General features: G+C 41.6%; 1 protein-coding gene across 1 annotated transcript; it reads right to left on the reverse strand.

Moving 5' to 3' along the window:
* Window positions 1-4656: 4656 nt before the first annotated feature.
* Window positions 4657-5052, reverse strand: LOC121867874 (foot protein 1 variant 1-like). Its single transcript, XM_042367999.1, has one exon. The coding sequence runs from the start codon at window positions 5050-5052 to the stop codon at window positions 4657-4659; it is 396 nt and encodes a 131-aa protein (XP_042223933.1).
* Window positions 5053-24247: the final 19195 nt, after the last annotated feature.

Raw genomic sequence — 24247 nt, forward strand, 5'->3', positions numbered from 1 at the left:
TCATGACTCGACACACTTCTATCATGACTTGCCACACCTCCATCACGACCCTAATACAACCCTATCATGCATGCCTCGACATGACCTCAGGCAACTTGATCTAGAGTTAACTGATGGCAACATGACCCTGGATCAGGATAGTGCAGCATCACTTAAAGTATAAATCCAAAATATATCTAGTTTTCTAAGAGACTCTCACAGGTTCAAAGTCTGACATTAAACACGTATTTTCACGCCGTAAAAGATGGTGAAACATGTAACCCACTTCTTCCATAATTACAACATCAGAGGAAAATTGTCAGCCATTTGCTCCAACTTGCCGTGACGTCACCAGAAGAAAATATACTCACCATTGGTAATTCATCATAGAAATAAATCACATTTTATAACGTCCAACTGTTGTCGTTTAAAATAATCGAGATATCACTGGGTACTTACCTGTAACCAGTCATAACGAACGAGCGGTATGTTACCTAAGGTTAAGACCACCTATTTTTTTTCTTATTTTTAAATTTTGAAATATTGTATTGTGAGGATATTTGACAACGACACTTATCTGGACTTCCCGAGATTTTTTTTATAAATAATATATGCATATATTTAGATTTGCGTTCTATAGTTATTGCAAACAAAATTGACCTCTAACTTTAGTGAACTTTACCTGGCTTGTTAAGCCCTATTGGTGCCAGTATGTATTACTCAGGATTACCTCTGCTGACGTCATGCCCAGCACCGAAAAGACAACGGTGTTGTTTGATGATTATTTTCTAAAAATAAGTTTCACCCAAACTTATTTTTTCATTTTATAGAAACCACCAACCATTACATTAAGTAACTGGAGGGTGGTGTTAACATTTGAGTCTGTTCCAATACCTATAACCGAAAACAACTTGTGATGATCAAAAAACATCATTTGATGTGACCCAACATTACCAATCATGATCTAAGACGACCAACAATGCCCTTCCTGTGACTCAAACTACCTACCATGACTAAGAATGACCCTTACTTACCCAGCACAGACTAACGTGATAGAGCATAACCGGATAATGTACTATGACTCACCCTGACATAACCTTAGGTGACCCAGGGGGACCTAACATAACCTTAGGTGACCCAGGGGGACCTAACATAACCTTAGGTGACCCACGAGGACCTAACATAACCTTAGGTGACCCACGAGGACCTAACTTAACCTTAGGTGACCCACGAGGACCTAACATAACCTTAGGTGACCCAGGGGGACCTAACATAACCTTAGGTGACCCAGGGGGACCTAACATAACCTTAGGTGACCCACGAGGACCTAACATAACCTTAGGTGACCCACGAGAACCTAACATAACCTTAGGTGACCCACGAGGACCTAACTTAACCTTAGGTGACCCACGAGAACCTAACATAACCTTAGGTGACCCACGAGAACCTAACATAACCTTAGGTGACCCACGAGAACCTAACTTAACCTTAGGTGACCCACGAGGACCTAACATAACCTTAGGTGACCCACGAGAACCCTAACATAACCTTAGGTGACCCACGAGGACCTAACATAACCTTAGGTGACCCACGAGAACCTAACATAACCTTAGGTGACCCACGAGGACCTAACATAACCTTAGGTGACCCACGAGAACCTAACATAACCTTGGTGACCCACGAAACCTAACATAACCTTAGGTGACCCACGAGAACCCTAACAAACCTTAGGTGACCACGAGGACCCTAACATAACCTTAGTGAGAAACCAACCTAAGTGACCCACGAGACCTAACATAACCTTAGGTGACCCACGAGAACCTAACATAACCTAGGTGACCCACGAGAACCTAACATAACCTTAGGTGACCGGACCTAACACCTTAGGTGACCCACGAGAACCTAAAACCTTAGGTGACCCGAGGACCTAACATAACCTTAGGTGACCCACGAAACCTAACATAACCTTAGTGACCCGAGCCTAACATAACCTTAGGTGACCCACGAGGACCTAACATAACCTTGGTGACCCACGAGAACCTAACATAACCTTAGGTGACCCACGAGACCTAACATAACCTTAGGTGACCCACGAGGACCTAACATAACCTTAGGTGACCCACGAGGACCTAACATAACCTTAGGTGACCACGAGAACCTAACATAACTTTAGGTGACCCACGAGAACCTAACATAATAGGTGACCAGAACTAACATAACCTTAGTGACCCGAGGACCTAACATAACCTTAGGTGACCCACGAGGACCTAACATAACCTTAGGTGACCCGAACCTAACATAACCTTAGGTGACCCACGAGGACTAACATAACCTTAGGTGACCCACGAGAACCTAACATAACCTTAGGTGACCCACGAGAACCTAACAACATAGGTGACCCACGAGAACCTAACATAACAGAGTGACCCACGAGGACCTATAACCTTAGGTGACCCGAGAACCTAACATAACAGTGACCCACGAGAACCTAACATAACCTTAGGTGACCACGAGGACCTAACATAACCTTAGGTGACCCACGAGAACCTAACATAACCTTAGGTGACCCACGGACTAACATAACCTTAGGTGACCCACGAGGACCTAACATAACCTTAGGTGACCACGAGGACCTAACATAACCTTAGGTGACCCGAGAACCTAACATAACCTTAGGTGACCCACGAGGACCTAACATAACCTTAGGTGACCCACGAGAACCTAACATAACCTTAGGTGACCCGAGGACCTAACATAACCTTAGGTGACCCACGAGAACCTAACATAACCTTAGGTGACCACGAGGACCTAACATAACCTTAGGTGACCCGAGAACCTAACATAACCTTAGGTGACCCACGAGGACCTAACATAACCTTAGGTGACCCACGAACTAACATAACCTTAGGTGACCCACGAGGACCTAACATAACCTTAGGTGACCGAGGACCTAACATAACCTTAGGTGACCCACGAGAACCTAACAACATGGGTGACCCGAACCTAACAACCTTAGTGACCCACGAGGACCTAACATAACCTTAGGTGACCCACGAGAACCCTATCTAACCTAGGTGACCCACGAGGACCTAACATAACCTTAGGTGACCCACGAGAACCTAACATAACCTTAGGTGACCCACGAGAACCTAACATAACCTTAGGTACCCGAGGACCTAACATAACCTTGGTGACCCACGAACCTAACATAACCTTAGGTGACCCGAGGACCTAACAACCATAGGTGACCCACGAGAACCTAACATAACCTTAGGTGACCCACGAGAACCTAACATAACCTTAGGTGACCCACGAGACCTAACATAACCTTAGGTGACCCACGAGAACCTAACATAACCTTAGGTGACCCACGAGGACCTAACATAACCTTAGGTGACCCACGAGACCTAACATACAATAGGTGACCCACGAAACCTAACAAACCTTAGGTGACCGAGGACCTAACATAACCATATGACCACGAGAACCTAACATAACCTTAGGTGACCAAGACCTAACATAACCTTAGGTGACCCACGAGGACCCTAACATAACCTTGGTGACCCACGAGAACCTAACATAACCTTAGGTGACCCACGAGGACCCTAACATAACCTTAGGTGACCGAGAACCTAACAACCGACCCACGAGGACCTAACATAACCTAGGTGACCCACGAGGACCTAACAACATAGGTGACCCACGAGATCTTAGGTGACCCGAGAACTAACATAACCTTAGGTGACCACGAGAACCTAACATAATAGGTGACCCACGAGGACCTAACATAACCTTAGGTGACCCACGAGAACCTAACACTTATAGTGACCGAGAACCTAACATAACCTTAGGTGACCCACGAGGACCTAACATAACCTTAGGTGACCCACGAGAACTAACATAACCTTAGGTGACCCACGAGAACCCTAACATAACTTAGGTGACCCACGAGGACCTAACATAACCTTAGGTACCACGAGAACCTAACATAACCTTAGTGACCCACGAGACCCTAACATAACCTTGGTGACCCACGAGGACCTAACATAACCTTAGGTGACCCAGAGGACTAACTTGACCCACGAGGACCTAACATAACCTTAGGTGACCCACGAGACTAACATAACCTTAGGTGACCGAACCTAACATAACCTTAGGTGACCCACGAGGACCTAACATAACCTTAGGTGACCCACGAGGACCTAACATAACCTTTGGTGACCCACGAGGACCTAACATAACCTTAGGTGACCCACGAACCTAACATAACCTTAGGGCCACGAGACCTAACATAACCTTAGGTGACCCACGAGGACCTAACATAACCTTAGGTGACCCACGAGGACCTAACATAACATAACATAACATAACACAGGATGATCTAACATAGCCAAGGTGACCCAGGATGACCATGACCTAACATGAACCTAAGTTGACCCACGTGGATCACCATAGTCTTGGGTGACCCAAGGGCGTTTACTTGACCTAGGATGCATAGTGGCTCACTGTGATCAAGGGCTAAGGTAACCAATGGTGACCCATGAGTACCAAGGCTGGGCTAGGGTGACCCATGAGTGCCAAGGCTGGGCTAGGGTGACCCATGAGTGCCAAGGCTGGGCTAGGGTGACCCATGAGTGCAAGGCTGGGCTAGGGTGACCCATGAGTGCCAAGGCTGGGCTAGGGTGACCCATGAGTGCCAGGCTGGGCTAGGGTGACCCATGAGTGCCAAGGCTGGGCTAGGAGCCATGAGTGCCAAGGCTGGGCTAGGGTGACCCATGAGTGCCAAGGCTGGGCTAGGGTGACCCATGAGTACCAAGGCTGGGCTAGGGTGACCCATGAGTACCAAGGCTGGGCTAGGGTGATCCATGAGTGCAAGACTGAGCTAGGGTGACCCATGAGTGCCAAGGCTGGGCTAGGGTGACCCATGAGTACCAAGGCTGGGCTAGGGTGACCCATGTGTACCAAGACTGGGCTAGGGCGAATGAGTGCCAAGACTGGGCTAGGGTGACCCATGAGTGCCAAGACTGGGCTAGGGTGACCCATGAGTGCCAAGACTGGGCTAGGGAGACCCATGAGTGCCAAGACTGGGCTAGGATGACCCTGAGTACTTAGTATGACCTATGGTGACCCAGAAGGCCCTAGTATTACCTAAAGTGACCCAAGATGACCAAGCAAGATCTAGGGTGATCCAGTAGGGCCAAGCATGACCCAAGTGCCTACCACAACCTAAAATGATCCAAGGGGACTCTACAGAACATAGTGACCCATGAGGAACTAGGTTGACTTAGTGTGGCCTACCTGGCATGGGCTCGTCGTCGTCATCTTCGTCGGTGATGATGGACTCCTCAGACTCAGAGGGTGGTGGCGGCTGCTTGCTGCGGTCCTCATGCATACGATGGAAGTACTCAGAGGCGTAGGCGAGGAGGTCCGGGGGCCGCTCCACCAGCACCGCCACCGTGAATTCTATGAGCAGCTCCTGCGACGGGGGGCACCTCGTACCCTCCGCGCCCCGCCGCGCCCCCATGCCCGAGACGACCGACCACACGATCTTGACGGCACTCGCGGGCCCTCAAGACCCGAACCCTCAGGCGACACAACCCACCCACCTCCGTCACCCGCCGTCACGCCCGTGCCCGACTCACTACACTCGGGGGGTCCACACCTGCGGCCGCTCACCTGTGTACCGCCCCGCCCGGCCCTCTCTCTCACTCTCTCCCTCAGTCACTCTCACTCGCACCGCGGCCTCCTCCAGCGGTGGCTACGGTGGAGGTTAGTCGCCGCCGCCACTAACTGAATGAGAGGTGGTGGCGTGGTGCGGCTGGTGGTACGCCAGGAGCGGCGGAGGGGCGGCACGAGATGTTCACTGCTGCCTCTCACTAACCCGCTCAGTGCGCCGCCATCACCACACCTGCCCTCGATCACCGCCTCCCTCCGCACCACAAACTAGTTCCTCCACCTCGCCCTCCCTCACTCTATATTTCTCCCTCGTCCTTCTCTCGTCTGTCCTTATTTTATATCCTTTCCGGGGTTTACAGGCTCACTCTAGCTAGAAATAATCACAAATAGTGACAAATATGAAGGTCAGTGGTGAACATTGCGTGGTTATGAGGAAACGGCATCCACTGTTGCCACTTGACGCGCGTGACTACCTCACCGCCATCTTGTATTGATTGTGGGAACTACACGGTGGCTGGCTGAGGTGTGTCCACCACACTTCATCTGTTTTATCATCGATCTAGCTTACGTAAATCATTAACATGAAAAACCACAACCAAAGTCCTTATCTCTGGTGCAGTTGATGGATGGAGTGAGTGGTGATGGTGGTGTGAGGGTGGAGGAAGGTGTGGGGCAGATGTGTTATATAGGTAGTGTAGCAGCCTCACCTGAGGGAGATAGTGATGAGGGGTCGACCGGCGCACCTGTGGCTCTCGCTCCACACTTCCCTCACCTTTTCACTAATTGCCTTCCCTTACCTGTCTTCACCTGTCCATACATTCCTTCGCCATATATAATTTTCTTATTAGCTCGCATACCCTCGCCTGCCTCCACCTTCCCTCACCCATCTTCATCTCCCCTTGCCTGTCTTCACTTTCCCTCACCTATCTTCACCTTCCATCACCTATCTTCATCTTCCCTCACCTGCCTTCATCTTCCCTCACCTGTCTTCACCTTTCCTCGCCTGGCTTCGCCTTCCTTCACCTATCTTCACCTTCCCTCACCTGTTTTCACCTTCCCTAACCTGTCTTCCTTTTCCTTCAACTGTCTTCACCTTCCTTCAATTGTCTTCACTTTCCCTCGCCTGTCTTCACTTTCCTTCACCTGTCTTCACCTTTCCTCACCTGTCTTCACCTTCCCTCATCTGTCTTCACCTTCCCTCATCTGTCTTCACCTTCCCTCACCTGTCTTCACCTTCCCTCACCTGTCTTCACCTTCCTCACTGTCTTCACCTTCCCTCACCTGTCTTCACCTTCCTTCACCTGTCTTCACCTTTCCTCACCTGTCTTCACCTTCCCTCACCTGTCTTCACCTTCCTTCACCTGACTTCACCTTTCCTCACCAGTCTTCACCCTCACCTCTTCATCTTCCTCACTGTCTTCTTTCCCTCACCTGTCTTCACCTTCCCTCATGTCTTCACCTTCCCTCACCTGTCTTCATCTTCCCTCACCTGTCTTCACTTTCCCTCACCTGTCCACCTTCCCTCATCTGTTTCACCTTCCCTCATCTGTCTTCACCTTCCCTCACCGTCTTCACCTTCGCTCACCTGTCTTCACCTTCCCTCACCTGTCTTCACCTTCCCTCATTCCTCACAGTCTTCACCTTCCCTCACCTGTCTTCATCTTCCCTCACCTGTCTTCACTTTCCCCACCTGTCTTACCTTCCCTCACCTGTCTTCACCTTCCTCTCACCTGTCTTCACCTTCCCTCACCAGTCTTCTTCCCTCACTGTCTTTCTTCCCTCACCTGTCTTCACTTTCCCTCACCTGTCTTCACCTTCCCTCTGTCTTCACCTTCCCTCACCTGTCTTCACCTTCCTCACCTGTCTTCACCTTCCCTCACCTGTCTTCACCTTCCCTCACCTGTCTTCACCTTCCCCTCACCTGTCTTCACCTTCCCTCCTGTCTTCACCTTCCCTCCCCTGTCTTCCATCTTCCCTCACCTGTCTTCCTTTCCCCTCACCTGTCTTCACCTTCGCTCACCTGTCTTCACCTTCCCTCACCTGTCTTCACCTTCCCTCACCTGTCTTCACCTTCCCTCACCTGTCTTCACCTTCCCTCACCTGTCTTCACCTTCCCTCACCTGTCTTCACCTTCCCTCACCAGTCTTCACCTTCCCTCACCTGTCTTCATCTTCCCTCACCTGTCTTCACTTTCCCTCACCTGTCTTCACCTTCGCTCACCTGTCTTCACCTTCCAGCACTATTTTTATCACCCGTCACTTTGCCTCTACTCAACACCTGATCTTAAAATGGCGGGCCCATACAACACACTTCTCATACCATGCAGGTGTCACTGAAGGTACCTGGTACTAATGATAACCACCAGATACACCATCCAGGTATCAATGAGGGTACCTGGGGAGCTAATGAACCTCCTCCCCTGCCACACCTTGGAGACACCTGATATATACACCAGGACAGGTTTAATAAGATTTAAGATAATCAGTGGAGGCGAGAGTTGACACAGCCTCCTTGGAGACCTTTTGTATGTGTGAGTGACTTATCACCCTCTGGTGTGTGTGTGAAGACTTTCATAGTGTGTCTATGGATCAAAGCATTTATGTCATAACAAATTAAACACGTAAAAAAATTCAGGTGAGTCGGGGAGATAATTATACTGAGCATCACCCTAAATGTGCCTCCCTGACACACACCTGACTATTTTTTGGTTCCTAAGTTGTCATGAAACTTACGCTTGAGTCAGGGTTCCCCACACAAATCAGAATTTTATTTTCCATGATCAGATCGCTTAAAAGGCTTCTCTACAAACTCGCTTGTGCAGCCAAAAATTTCATGTCTAATTGAAATTCTACAGTTTACAATAACGGTAAAACACATTAGTTTTCTCTCCCCCAATTGTTTTAATATGATGACACTTGGGATTTTTTTCTGGCTAACGCCTGATTTTGTCGAGCTGAGGTGTATCACTGTCAAATGTGACCTGCTCTATACCTGACTATGGGTGTGTGACAGCAAGAAGCATAATTCTTAAAAATCTACAGAAATTTCCTTTATGTTATTATGATTGTGCAGCGTAAATGTATGCAGTTGTAACCGAAACAGATGACGCTTAAGTAACTAGGAATACTGTCACCACATTCCATCCGCCAAAAATAATTTTATTTTCACAAAATAATGGGATCACTCGAAGAATCACCAACCCAGCTTATTTCACCGAAAGATTATCCACCATCACGTTAATTGGAAGAATGAGGTTAAGTTAGGTTAGGTTGGTTAATCTGGAGAAAAGGCGAATCTAGACTGTAACACTTCGAGATACAACTGCACAAGACTCTCGGCGGAACACACTGCTCTGTACCTGTACAGTACCTACAACACAGACATAGATACTAGGACCTACCCTGTAAATGTGTGTTAGTAAAACTGAACCCTAAAGCTGAACATTTTACTGTGCAAGCCTTGGTGTGTCTCACTACCTGAAGTTGGCACCGTTATACGTTTCCAGCACTGGCGGGGCAGGTGTTAGTACAGTACAGTATGGCAGGCAGAGAACATCTAATATCCTCCCCTGACACATCAAGGCTCACGGGTCAACAAATCACAAATCTGTGGTTTATGAACCTACGATACTTTATATAAATTCGAATTTAATAATATATCAATCTAAACAATTAATTGCCTTTAACTTTGGATGTAAAGGTTTTAAAACTGAAATATATTGAAATGTTACATTAATCAGTAATTAAGCTTTTAAACCGGTAAACTTGCACTTACCTTAACCCTTTCTTGGTGTGTCACAGAGGTCACCATTTGCTGCTAATCTCCTGTTAGGTATTCTTTATATTTTGGCTGCTTATTAATTCTTGGCTAGTGACGACTTCTCGTCCTGTAAAATAAAGCAATATTAGATGTTGAATTCATCTGTCTTCCTCAAATATATGTATTTTAGCTAAAACAATCCTTCTTAAGAAAAAAGTTTCCTTGTGATAGGCTCCCATACTCGGCCTTAATGGTAAACTAAACCAGATTTTACTCAACTGTAAACATGATTGTCAGTTTGTCATTAATGGTAAAGTCAATGACGTAGGGAAATTTAGTTGTGAAAAGCTGCTAAACCCCACCAAACCCACTTCATATAACCTTCTTAGACTAAATTCAACGAAACTTAACTAAATTTGGCGAAACATCAGCTCTACACATGGCATTGATACAGTCATTCTTGGAGATTTTTTTTTTACGCTGCCCAGGAGCAGTTGTCTAAGTTTATTATTTCTAAGTGTATTACCAGCAGTAATATCACCCTACGAAAGCAAAGATTATTTAACACATTTCTCTAAATAATTTATGGAAAGGATTATCAGTATCATAATATGTCATTAACCTGTAACATTATGGTTCCCATGGTATTAATAAGGCTACGTACACTACAACAATATCAGTTCGTGTAATAGGTTAGTAAATATTAGATTGGAGGCCTACCATTCGTGCTTGCATCTGGTAATCTTGGTGGTGCGCGTTAGACATGTAAAACAGGATCACTATTTCAAATTGGTTATTACAATTTACTGGAATTTTCTAAGTGTTCTGATTTTCCTGTCAAAAATTCCAATTCCTTCTAATGTCAGTAAATGAAAAAGTATTTTTACATACTCATTTACAGGGTTCCCACACATAACAGAATTTTATTTGCCGTGACTTTTTCCATAATCAGATTGCTTAAAGGGTTTCTCTACAAACTCGCTTGTGAAGTCAAAAATTTCATATCGAATTGAAATTCTACAGTTTACAATAACGGTAAAACACTTTAGTTTTCTTTCCCCCAATTGCTTTAATATGATGACACTTGGGATTCTTTCTGGCTAACGCCTGATTTTGTCGAGCTGAGGTGTATCAGTCATATGTAACCTGCTCTACCTGACTGTATGGGTGTGTGACTGCAAGAAGCGTAATTCTAAAAAATCTACAGAAATTCCCTTAATGTGATTATGATTGTGGAGCGTAAATGTAAATTCCTCAAGTAAATATTGTTGACGGTACTACATCATATATGGTTTAAGTTGGAACAGATGGCACTTAAGTAATTGGCAATACAGTGTACTAAAGTAATTGGGAATACTATCAACAAATTCCATCAGCCAAAAAGACAATGTTCTCCTAAGTTCTTACCCTCATACACAGAATATGAATGCGTTAAACCCTGGAAGGAATTATTACAGATCACTTGAAGATTATTAACCCGTTCTTATTTCACCTTATGATCAAACACCCTAACGCTACTTAAGGGGTTGGGTTAGGTTTAGAGTAAGTTGAAAGGGAGGCTAATCTTCATGTGATCTATTATATCTTGTGCCCTTTTATGGGTTACTTTGAGAGTTGTGCACGTGTCACCCTTCAACTGCGTCCTCCATAACTGATATTATTCGACTAGCATAGAAACTAACAATTGCTGAACGATGCCTCAAGACCCAGGCTGTTGGAGAACGCAAATATATACAACAAAAACTCTATGATATCGTGTGTTAGTAATTAGGGGGTGTAATGAGACAAGGTTTGAATTCTCTTTAATTTCAGAGTTGGTAACAAAATTTACCCAGAGAGATGAACATTAATTTGGGAGCAGAGTGACGGGTGGTGCGGCACCAAGCCTGCTTGCTCCTCCTTTTTCCGGAATGGTAATTGCAAACAAAACCGGCTGAACTCTGGCATCCTATCCTCGTCTCAGCTTTTTACACAATATTTAAACTCTTATCGAACAATTAATTTTGAGCGAGTTACTCCTATAACTCAGGACACTGCGCATTTTCTGTATTTCTTCACGCATAATGCGCTTTCTGTTTTTGATTACCCTAAACTCCATCGTTTAATAAAAATGTGAAGGTAAGTGCCTTCAGAAAAAAAAAATCACAAGGACTGCTGTTAGACTGATATCAATAGCCGATGAATAAACTAAAACCAAAAAGTGATGTAATTATATATTGTTCAAAGCTGTGTAACGAGTAAGGACACCATGTATTCAGATCATCATCACACCATGACCGTGTTGTGGATGGGTTTCTTTACCCTCCTGGAAATTTGGGGGAATAATTTTCCTTATACAAGATATTGCCCATTACAAAAATATATATACCCCTCGTTATATATTTTGGGTAGCAACACCTTCGCTGGCGACGCACTGACAATTGCCACCCAAAACTTAACTCGAGGTGAGTACCGTTCTAGAGGGCCTCTAGCCTATCCTAACTTAACCTTTGGTTCACACCGAAAGTTTTAATTGCATCACCAAAACATTCGCAAAATTAAAAAAAGAAATAGTATATTTTGCGATTTATTTGCATAATTCATCAAAATATTCATACGAACTACAGGCCAGACGAGGTTTACAGAATTTAGTTCTCAAGAGTAGATTCCGCTATAGTTCGTTGCATCAAAAATAGCAAAATATTAAATATTTTCGCCTCATTAAAAAAATTAATCAGAAAATGGTGTTCTGCAGCACGAACCCTGTGGATCCTAACCGCAATTTCACGGTTTTGCAGGGGTTTATTTATAAATTAAATCTAACCTTAATTAACACTTGCCGTGGGCGAACTTACTGTTCGAGACGAGGAAGCGGCGAGCCATAGCCATGATGAAGCGGTGAATGATTGTGGCTTGGTATCTGTGAGCTTGGCAGAACAAGTAGCGAGCGAAGTAGTGCCTGTAGTGGTAGCTCCTGTTGCCAACCGCTCACAAACAACAGTGGCATTTATTAAGCCAATTCCTTTGAACAAACTAGAACTGTAGCCACAACGCTTCGGCCGCTTGTGCTTCCTCTCCGGTCGGTAAACACGGCTTCCCACAATTTGGGCAGTCTCTTGGGTATTATTATCGTTTGGGTCATCCAGGTTTTTGAGACGAGAATAGGTTTATATGTAACAGAAACCGCTAATTTTCACAAAATGAAGGTCAAATTTGAGTAAAAAACATAAAAGCCCTAACCTACAATATATACAACCTAACGAGTAGCCGTTTTTTGGAGCTTACCTGCTACTGTGGTGGAAGACTAAAACGACTTACACAGTGTTGATGTTGTTACGACACCGTGGTCTTTTAATATTTGGATTGCTTCACTGCCGTTTTCATAAACTCGCCCAATAATAGTTAGATGTGGGAGAGAGCACTTTTCACATGCCATCACGAAATCCTTCAAAATTCGTAAGTGCGTGGTGGAAAGCTGGGTCAATATGATTGGCCAGCCAAGTCACATGACACGATACTTGAAGGTTGTCATGTCGTGAAGAGTAGGAGACAAGTGACTAGCAACATAACGGGTACAGAAATTTACGCCTAGACATTTGTGATACTCCATTAATATTGATTTGCACAAGATATGCTATGAAGTCGTATGTTTTGATTTTTCTAGTCTTTGTGTCTGTAATATAAAAAATTGGAAACCTGCGGACAGCCACTGGACGAATATTAACCTCCGAAATTTATCTTTCCTTAGTGAGGTTGACTCTAAAACATGTCTTCCTGTTCAATCATTTTCCTGATACTTTCGTGTGCTTTGATGCGAACAAGACATTTACGTTCTTTAATGAGTGCACGGTGTTGTTAATATTACGGTAAATTTGCACTGTCGCACCACTCTTTTAGAAAGTCAAAATATATATTTTTCTAGTGTATTTGTGTGTTTAGACCGAATATGACCTTAATTTTTGGCGGAAATTAGCCGGGTTTTTTTTATCGATTTTTTTCGTTGGACCTTTTCCGAAAAAAAAATCATGGCAAAATACACCAAAAAACACTGTGTGGGAGGTGAGGCAGGCGATAATGGCGCAAGATTAATGGAAGAAAATAGAGAAATTTTGGATACGCTTTCTCCATTATACATTTCCGCCGGTAATGTAATAGATGAAAATTATCTCATAATTAGACGTCTTATTCGAATATGATAATAAATTAATGGTAGGAATGTGTGGTGTGTAAACGCAAAAATACCCATATTACTATATGAATAAAAGATTTTAAGATACCAAAAAAAAAAAACGCTGTCATTATGACACCATCACACAATGTAAACAGTGTATGTTCTCTCCAATTCATATTTGCACGTTCGATTTAAAATCAACAATGACCAAACAGTGGTATTGGTGATTCTTCTCGCTCTGTTGTTTATTTTATATGATCACTTAAAATATTTTTCAATAAATTATATATTTTGTTTTATTAATAAGCGGCATTATATAATAATTTCAAGCGTTAAATAGTTAAGAAAAATGCGGGGAGGCTTTAAATGTTAGTTTCCCTTTACGTGCTTCAGCCGAAATGTTTATCCTTAGATTTATACCGTTCACAGACCAAATTTTTACAGAAGTTTCAGACGACTTAAAAAAAATAAATACGCGTGGACTGGTTATTTTATGAATGTTGTTAATCATTATAGTTACCTCGAATCTTGTCATGTATACAGACAAGAGAGACAGACTTTATCATATCAGAGGTACAAAAAAATGTGGGTTTAAAAAATCGTGTATATAAGAACATAAGAAAATAAGGAGTCTGCAATAGGCCGGTTGGCCTGTGCATGACAGCTCCTGTCAAGAGTTACTACCACTCTCTATCATCCATGAATCTATCCAGTCTCCTTTTGAAACTTTCCAGAGTTCCAGCACTTACTACAAAGTTGCTAAGCTTGTTCCACTCGTCCACCACCCTATTTGTGAACCAGTTTCTTCCTATCTCCCTCCTAAACCTAAACTTATCCAACTTGAATCCGTTGCTCCGAGTCCTATCCTGCTCGGATATTATAAGAACTTTATCTATATCCCCTTTATTGATTCCTTTCACCCACTTAAATACTTCTATCATATCTCCCCGCACTCTTCGTCTTTCTAGGGAATGCAAGTTAAGTTTCTTTAACCTATCCTGATATGGAAGGTTTCTAAGTCCCGGAATCATTTTTGTCATTCTTCGCTGCACCGACTCTAGTGAATTTATATCCATTCTATAATAGGGGCACCAGAACTGAACCGCATAATCGAGGTGCGGCCTAACTAGCGCAAGATATAGTTGCAATAAGGCCTCTGCACTCTTGTTACTTACACTTCTAGATATAAAACCCAATACTCTGTTTGCCTTATTTCGAACATAAACGCACTGTTTTCTAGGCCGTAGGTCCGGGCTTACAAGTACCCCTAGGTCTCTTTCACAAGTCGACTTCTCTAGGTTGATGTTGTTAAGGCTGTATACATTATAAGTATTTGTTCTTCCAATATTAAGTACGCTGCACTTGCTGGTGTTGAATTTCATTTGCCATTTTTCAGACCACCCCTGCAGTTTATTTAGATCCTCCTGTAATGCATTTGCATCCTGCCCTGAATTAATTTGCCGCCCTATTTTGGTGTCATCCGCAAACTTGCTTATGTCACTGCTGATCCCAGTATCTAAATCGTTTATGTAGATTATGAACAAGAGTGGGCCTAGTACTGACCCCTGGGGAACCCCACTGGTTACACGGCCCCACTCAGATTTAACACCATCTACGTTGACCCTCTGCGTTCTATCGGTGAGCCATGATTTTATCCAATTTAAAACTTTCCCCTCGATACCATGAGCCTTAATTTTTCTCAGAAGCCTCTGATGCGGTACTCTGTCAAATGCTTTGCTAAAGTCTAAGTAAATAATATCAATAGGTAATTGCGATGTTTTAGTAGGTTCCAAGGTCCTTAGAAAAAGTGTAAAAAGGTTGGTTATTTCAAACAATTCTTGTAACAATCTTAGGTTTTTTTTTTCCAGTTTTGAGTAAAACGTGCTTTGGTTGTCGACACTGGAGTTTTTTTTATACCCCGAGTGTACATGATATAGTAGATGTAATCTTCACTCCAAATATCCACTTTCATTTCTAAAATGTATAAGGTATAAAAAACCCGCAAAAGCTGTCTCCGGTATTATCAATTTTATATCATTTTATTGAACATTTTCGTGGGGGTCAGACATCGCATCCATCCAGGTGAATTTACACTTGAAATCTTCCCTCGAGAGAAAATTTGTACAATGTAAAGTTTACATTAAACTAACTGTTGACATTGTAAACAGTTTACAAGTAACTCTTTGGAAGCAGAAAATACCTTGGTTTGGTTACTATAGTCTACATTATGTCAAGTTTCGATAAAAAAATATGGTAGACATAAACAGAACATTTTAAGATTCACAGGAAATTCTAGAGTTAAAGTGTCTGCTGAGGTTTAATTTGATTCAGACTTAATGACGAAAATATAATATAGTGAGAAAACTAAAGAATTTAATACAATAATAATAATAATAATAATAATAATAATAATAATAATAATAATATATTACCATGCTCAACACTTTTCCCATGTGAAATATGTAAGATGAGAGTTCCAGCCTACTAAACTTATCCGGCCGATAGGACTGTGGTAACTCTACAGTATTTAACGCAGGATATTTTGATCATCCACTCTACTAGATCGATGCTAGTGACTCTAAACGATGCAATATTGTAGTTAATATTTAATTATAAATTATGTCAGAATAGCATGAAGACACTGTAATACAAAGAAAAATCTAAATGGATGTTGAAATTCCTACATTACCCTCAAGTAGATGTCAAATATCGCCAAAATATCTAAGGGAATAGTTAGGAACTGAAATTTTCATAGTGTTAGTGGGACCCAGACAATCGCCGCCGAGCCACTGCTAACGTGACAACAGTTGATTGTACATTAGATAACAAGACTGTTTATGTAATTTAGATTGTATCATACATGCAAACATTATACAGATACATACTGCGATAACTGTTCCTGGTACTATACTGGAACACTTAGAAAATAACAGTACCTGCAGTAATAATAGTAGAAAGGACAAATAATCATAAAAGTAGGCAAATTCTAATAATATTGATACTTCTCGACTTATAACAAGAACAAGAACATTAAATGGTATTGCAGCAGCAACAACAACAGCAACAACAACAACAATAATAATAATAATAATTATAAAAATAATATTGATAATAAAGTATACAAAAGTTAACCTCCCAAAAGCTGTGAATTGACTATAATTTATTTAAGTTAAATCGTGAAATTCTTAATAATGGTTCATCTTGCTGCCACAATTCACGACCATGTTTTAGATATTTGCCAAAGCAGAAATATTCTTAATGACGTCAGTTTGATTATGCAGATCATTGCTTCTACATTGGCCAATAAAATAAATAAATAATATATATATATATATATATATATATATATATATATATATATACGTATATATGAAAATCAACCTTTGGAGTGACCATCCCCATTTCCAGAGAATCACATGGAAACATATTAATACCTGTACAGTAGTTCCTTCCAGATGATGCAAAACGGTTTTGAGATGGAACTACGTCTTGTCACGAGACGCCATCCTAAAGGGGGCTTTACACGCACAGTTTTAACTGACAGGCCTGCCTCCCGACGCATTTACACGATTCAGTCAAGAGTAAGTTTGTCAGCTCAACTCAGAATTCTGAAGTGTTAACATGTCTCCCCTGGACGACGAAACATTAATTGGTTTAGCAATCGTGACTGCCGCTCGAGACAAAATGTTGTAATGGCATTCATGGTTCTGCACAACTATCTGCATAGAAAATGCGCTGCTACCCACTCTCCTACCGACAGCTTTTATAACGAGGATTTAGAAAACAATGACAATCTGGGTACATCGGTTGAACAGAATGCATTTGCTGAATTGCAACGAGGACATTATAGAAATTGTGGAGAAGTGCCAAAAAAATGTAAGGGAGACATTCATGAAATATTTTAATGAATAAGGATAATTGGAATGACAAGAACATAATTATGATATAGACAATTGATTAGCATTTGCTTTATTGGCTTATTTGTAAATTACTTTATTGAGTGAATATTAATATATATTATGTTGCTTTTTATATACCAAAATATATAATTTATGTAAAACTTGACTAAATTATAGCATTAACAATTATAAATAATTAGTAATTGTCAGTTTTATAAAGCAATCAAAATTATTATTAGCTTACCTCATCTAAACATGTTGATATATTTGAAACACCATTTTGGGTTTCATGATCACCTAAGAACATTAAACTGTCAAAATACCAAAGTTTTGGTTGATACACATCCTCAGTGGCAGATCCAAATTTCTTTGATAAATTGACGTTTTTTCAGTTTTTTTCTAAATGATGATCGAAGATTGTTTATTTTTTTGAGCACTGATTTCCTTGTAGCATTGGGATCTGTCGCATGAGATCAAGCACCTTCAGTAATCAAGGTTTTATTCAACTCATAAATCCATATACATCTGCAACAGAACAAAACAAAACCCAATTAGAACAAGAGAACATTTAGAGTACCTAAAGGTAAACACAGACATAATTTTTTTTCCATAATATGACATTCACCCCTGCCAACATAATTAATCAAACATCATAGTCGTATTGCTGGGGTTCTCTTCGTTGCCGAAAAAACCGACGAAGAGGTAACTCCTGCATGATACTAGGATTCAGCAATGTCGTCCCGGTATCTCCCTCTGCAGCAACTCCCACACCATTATCCAATGTTTCTGGCTCCACTTTAGGTTGAGGTTGATCCGGCAGAGATGTCTGAGGATGAGGTTCCACCAGGGCATGGAGCAAGATCACGGAGGGAAACTGAAGATTCACGTCCAGCTGGATACTTGATGTGTTTATACGTTGGGTTAGCCTCGAGGAGCTCCACCTCATCAATGAGAGGGTCACCTTTGCTTGAGCGGACGAATCTGCGTAAGACGACAGGACCTGGAGTCGTTAGCCATGTTAGCAGGGATGTACCCTAACAAAATCGTCTCGGAAAATTGAAAAACCTCTCATGTGGAGTCACGTTGGTGGCTGTTGAGAGCAATGATCTAATGGAGTGAAGTGCTTCAGGTAGGAGAGCCTCCCATTCAGTATCCGGAACATCTCGAGATTTGGCAGCTAAACATATGGACTTCCAGATTATGCCATTGTACCATTCTATTTGACTGTTTCCTGTTGGGTGGTAAGATGTAGTTTTGCTGGACGCCACTCCACGACTAGCGAAATGAGTTTTCACTTCACGAGATATAAATGCACTTCCTCGATCAGAGTGGACAAAACTCGCCATACCACAAAGCGAGAAGATGGTGTCCAGACATCTGATGACAGTTGAGGATGTCATGTCAGCACATGGAATAGCAAAGGGAAATCTGGAATATTCATCCACAGCAATGAAAAATATGAGTTTCTCCTGCATGATGGAAGAGGACCTTTGAAGTCAATGCTCAGTCTATCCATTGGTTGAGTAGCTTTGATAAGGGTATTTTCAGTAGGCCTGTGAAATGTTGGCTTGATTTCAGCACATACACGACAAGTTGAACAGACCTTTTTCACATCCACCGTAGAAAATGGGAGGTTCTTTGTCCGGACAAAATGAAGCATTCTGATAACCACCGGGTGGCAGAGCAATTCATGGATGACAGCGAGGTTTGACAATGAGATGGCTCCGCAGAACGCTTGGGTCAAAGTGTTAGGAGCAACATTGTCTCTACCTGGACGATGCCAAATGGAATAACTGAAACAAGTGAGTTCGAGCCGCCACCCTTGTATCTTGTCATTCTTCACTTTAGTCCTATGACTGTCCTGCATTAATGCAACTGATCGCTGGTCAGTAACAATGGTGAAGTGCCGTCCCAACAACAGGTGAGACCACTTTCTCACCGCTTCAATTATTGCAGTCGCCTCCTTCTCAACAGGATAGTGAATCTCACTGCCAGATAACAACCAAGACATGAAGGCTACTGACCGACCAGCTTGATTCAAAGTAGCAGACACGGCCACATCCGATTCATCACACTCCACAACAATTGGGATGGCATGGTCAATGCAATTTAGGGCAGCTTCCCCAAGCAGTTTCTTCAAGTCATCATAAGCTGTGAGCGCTTCACAGTCCAGAGGAAAAGATTTAGCCTTGCAGAGAGGCCGTGCCTTGTCTGAAAACCCTGGGATCCACTAAGAGTAATAAGCAAACATGTCAAGTACACGTTGAAGAGCCGATCGGTTTGTAGGTGGTGGAAGTTCTTGCAGTGGTTTTAGCCTTTCAGGATCTGGTTTGATTTGACCATTTCCATGTTGATAACCCAGAAGATTGATCGATGTTGCTGATATTGCAGATTTGGATGTATTAAGTGTCAGCTTCCTTTCCTCAGCAGCACCAAGAAATTTCTCAAGATTTGCATCATGTTCTTTCTGATCCTGACCACCTATGGTAATATTGTCAAGGTAGGGAAATGTCACATTGATTCTCCTCCTCCACGAACTTGTCTATGGCTCTTTGAAAAACGGCAACACCATTAGTGACACCAAATGGTACACGTGTGAATTGATACAGTCTGCCATTTGCTTCAAATGCTGTAAAGGGTTTATCAGACTCGCTTATGCGTAGTTGATGGTATGCGCTCTTTAGATCAAATGTTGAGAACACATGGTACCTAGCGAGAGTGTTGACCTTGGTTTCAATGTTTGGCAATGGATATGCGTCGAGATTGTTGTAAATGTTCACCGTAAAAGAGTAGTTGATGCACATTCGTTTTCTGTGACAGCCTGAATCATCTCTTGCAATCACCACCTGTGCATGCCAAGGTGATGTACTTGATTCTATGATGCCTTCGGACAGTAAGCGTTGTATTTATTTGGTAATGAACTTTTGGTCATCTGGGCTAAACTTCCTAGTGGTTCTGACATACCTTCTGATGCCCGGCTACATACAGACTTGTTACCAATGTTGGAAATTTTGAGCTCAGGTCTGGGTCCTCTATACTCTATGGTAACCGAGGAGTGTTGTTTTGGGAAATCTATGCCGAGAATAACATCACCACAAAGATTCTCAATGACGCCCAGATGTGTGTTTGGATAATGACTGTCATTCATATAGAGATCCACATTCGCCTATCACAGAAGCCGTTGAAGAAGACATTGCCAGGGTTATGCTTTGGAAAACGGGTTTGATGTGAAGCTTATGCCGATGAACCACTTGTCAATGAAACTCTCAGAACTTGCCGAATCAATAAGGCTGGAGATTCGTCTTCCATTTACCTTTAAGTTTGTAGCAGAGCAATTCAGGCAATGAGGAACAGCAGCTGAGATGGCACAAAGAGTAGGAGATGAAATTGATGCTGTGACCTGTTTCTTACCCTTTAGTCTGACAGACTTTTGCCCAGTGCACTCTTTAACTGGACATCTCTCCCGTAAATGAAGACTGCCACCAGAAAACCAACAGCGTTTCTTAGTGGTCATACAAGCAAGTGTTGAGTCCTCAACTGGACATATATCTTGTTGATTAGTGGATGGTGACTAACAGTTTACTCTACAAATCCTGAAGCTGCTGCAATGACAGGGCCTAGTGGCTGGAAGGCTTCCGGAGTACACTGTGCAAAATCCAAGGCTCTAGCTTGATCAAAGGCTGGAGAGAGTGCAAGAGCCTGATTTTCCAATAGACGTTGACATATATTTGCAGACAGTCCGTTGATGAAGGCATCCCGTATTAACTCTTCACGATATTCTTCGGCTGTGACAGCTTTTAGAGTACAAACTAAGCTGAGTCTGTGCAAGTCGCGAAGACATTCATCCAGTGTTTCGGAAGGACGCTGATGTCTTGTGGCGAGCTGGTGTCTGGTGAATATCTCATTTTTCTTTTTCACATACACCTTTTCCAATACTTGTATAGCTGTTTCAAACTCCATAGCATCAGCAAAGTATTCATACACAGTAGCAGACACATATTTTGTCAAACATCGTAATTTGTCAGGTGCTCTGTCTCCACACTCATCAATAAAGTTTTCAAAAGTTTTATGCCAATGCTTGTATTCCTTCTCAGCAGCTGGATGGGCAGAGTATGCGTACCATGTCGCTAGTAGAACACCATCAATAATCAAGGCTTTATTCAACTCATAAATCCATATACAGTGGTCCCTTGGTTAACGAACATAATTCGTTCCACAGAGTCGTTCGTTAACTGAAAATTTTGTTAACTGAATCCATTGTTTCAATGGGATATTGGGTAATTGGTTCCAGCTCACAGAAAAGTACATACAAAGGAAAAAAATGCAGTAAAGTACACTTACTTTGAGGTGTGTATGTAGAAGGTACCTGGTTGATGATGAGATGATGGGAATTAGAAGTGGGGGTGGAGGAGAAGGGGGAAGAGAAGGAAGTGGGGATGGAGAAGCAATCACCTTTCAGGGGACCAATGCTTGATGCAGTAATTTCACCAATAAAATTTTAAGTTCACTAGGTGTAACTCAAGATTATTTTATTTAAATCAACACTGCACTGCACTGTACATTATCAATATGTTAACTAAATTTCAGAATGACCAATAATTTTAATGTAAAAATGCAAAAATATTCAAGACACCACAAAATCGATGTTCACTCCACTGTAAACAAAGCCAAACTAATGCCTGGTGGGTGGGTCAAGCGGCTGAAGGGCCCACAAAAAACTAGTTCCCTGTACTGCATATATTATCAATGTCAACTAAATTTTAAAATTACTAATAATTTTAATATAAAAAATGCAAAAATCTTAAAGCACAACTTTCTTGATATTTAATCCACTGGAAACGAATGTAAACACAGAACACATTTCTGAATTAGCAGATTAGCCCATCAGCTGATGCTCACAACAAAACGTGTTTGTTGTAAGGATTTTGTTAATCGAAGTTTTGTTCGTTAACTTTATTGAAGATCCTTATGGGAGGTAATTCTTAAACCGAAATTTCATTAATCGAACCGTTCGTTAACCGAGGGACCACTGTACATCTGCAACAGAACACAATAAGAACAAGAGAACATTTAGAGCAAAGGTAAACACATACATAGTTTATTCCATAATATTACAGGATCTTTTTTTTTTAAATTGTTCTTCATAACATTTAATTTTTAGGAGTTTGTTTGAATATTCAGTAGATTTCACTTTCCAAAGTGCTGTTAATGACCACTATAGTTAAATGAATTCAGTCAGAATTTGCTTTTGTCAAGTTAAAATAATAAAAAAAAAAAAAAATAACTTTTAAGCTCCATGATACATGTCTTCAAACCATGAGAACTTTACTCCCACTGACAAAATGGCCTAGGCAAAGAGTGAAGATACTCATCCTCAATAGTGAGAGCATCAACCTCAATGACTTAAATGTGCTGGTCAACAGCCAGAAAATCATGAAAGCTGGCCCCCCTCAGATCCACCATCTGCAAGCCAGCATAAAAGTTTCTCCTAAGCCCACATAACCATAAATGTAACATTTCCAGAAATACTTTATCTGTGAAATGAAACCACATTCTTTTAACTGCTAAAATTTGCCTCCTAGTTTGTGGTACTGTACAATGTTAATAATTTCCGTTTACATGTTCATTGGATATTTCAAGCATAAATAGACTGCCCAGTTGCATGGTAGGATTATACAATACTGTTTAACCATTCACAGCATTGAATTTTCCAATTATAAATACTTTGAAACTGAATATGAGTAAGTAGTAACCCAGGTATAAATTTAACCACTTGTGTACAGAATCCCTTCTGTGCTGAATAAAATCGTCTGGCACTGGCCAAATAAAATACTGCTTCCTCATAGTGAAGGGGTTTGGGGAAGTCTACTAAATATCCAATTAATGCACAGGACTTGAAAAATATTACCAGTGGAGAGAATGGAGATATGTTAATGTTCTATGAAAAGGAGTACATATCAGTACAAATGTAAATCAGGCATTCCATACAATGCCAGGCTTGTTTTAGGCAAAGTATAAAATAATAATCTTTTTAATAATGTATGACCTTTTATACTTTACCTCGGCATTCTACAGTATCTAGGGATTATTAAAATGCATAATTGGACAAATGCAAGACATTAAAAGGAAAAATGTTAATACACATTGTTTTTATTGGCAAAGTCAACAAATGTGTGAACTGATACCGGTTTATACACGTTCATTCCCGTAACCTAACAATACATAAAGTTAGTTGATGGAAATAAATGTGTATAAACATGTCTCGTTTCATACATTGCATAAAACAAACCCGGCATTCTATAAAACATCTGGGCATTTCATAAAGTGCCTAGATTTCAGTTTACCAGTAACATATACATTCCAATTTTTCCTTGATCCACCCTTTTATATTAACCACATACAGTAAATACCAACCAATACACAGAACTTGAAAAACATTACCAATATATTTCCTCTATGAATACCATTCACTTAAAGCTTGTCAAACACCTTTCTGACCTCATTGATCATTTCTTTTCTACAGGTGATTTGCAATATAACTAAGTTTATCCATACTTCCAGCCACTGAAATTATGATTTATATTTCTATAAATTTTACCTCATTTTTTACCTGTAAAATTTATCTCCAAAGAACAAAGCAGACTTACCTTAATGTTACAAAAAATGTCAAGCAGTTTGAGTACATACCAGGCATTCTACACTATTTGGTTGAAAATATTGTCACTAGGCAACATGGCTTAAATGTTTGACCATAATGGACAAATAAAACAAAGGAAAATCTTCT

Source organism: Homarus americanus, unplaced genomic scaffold (genome assembly GCF_018991925.1).
Source record: "Homarus americanus isolate GMGI-L3 unplaced genomic scaffold, GMGI_Hamer_2.0 scaffold37032, whole genome shotgun sequence".
In the NCBI taxonomy this organism is placed as follows: domain Eukaryota; kingdom Metazoa; phylum Arthropoda; class Malacostraca; order Decapoda; family Nephropidae; genus Homarus; species Homarus americanus.

Excerpts from the sequence above, each read along its gene's own strand:
- LOC121867874 (XM_042367999.1), bottom strand. The coding sequence starts at position 5,052 with ATGGGTCTCCCTAGCCCAGTCTTGGCACTCATGGGTCACCCTAGCCCA.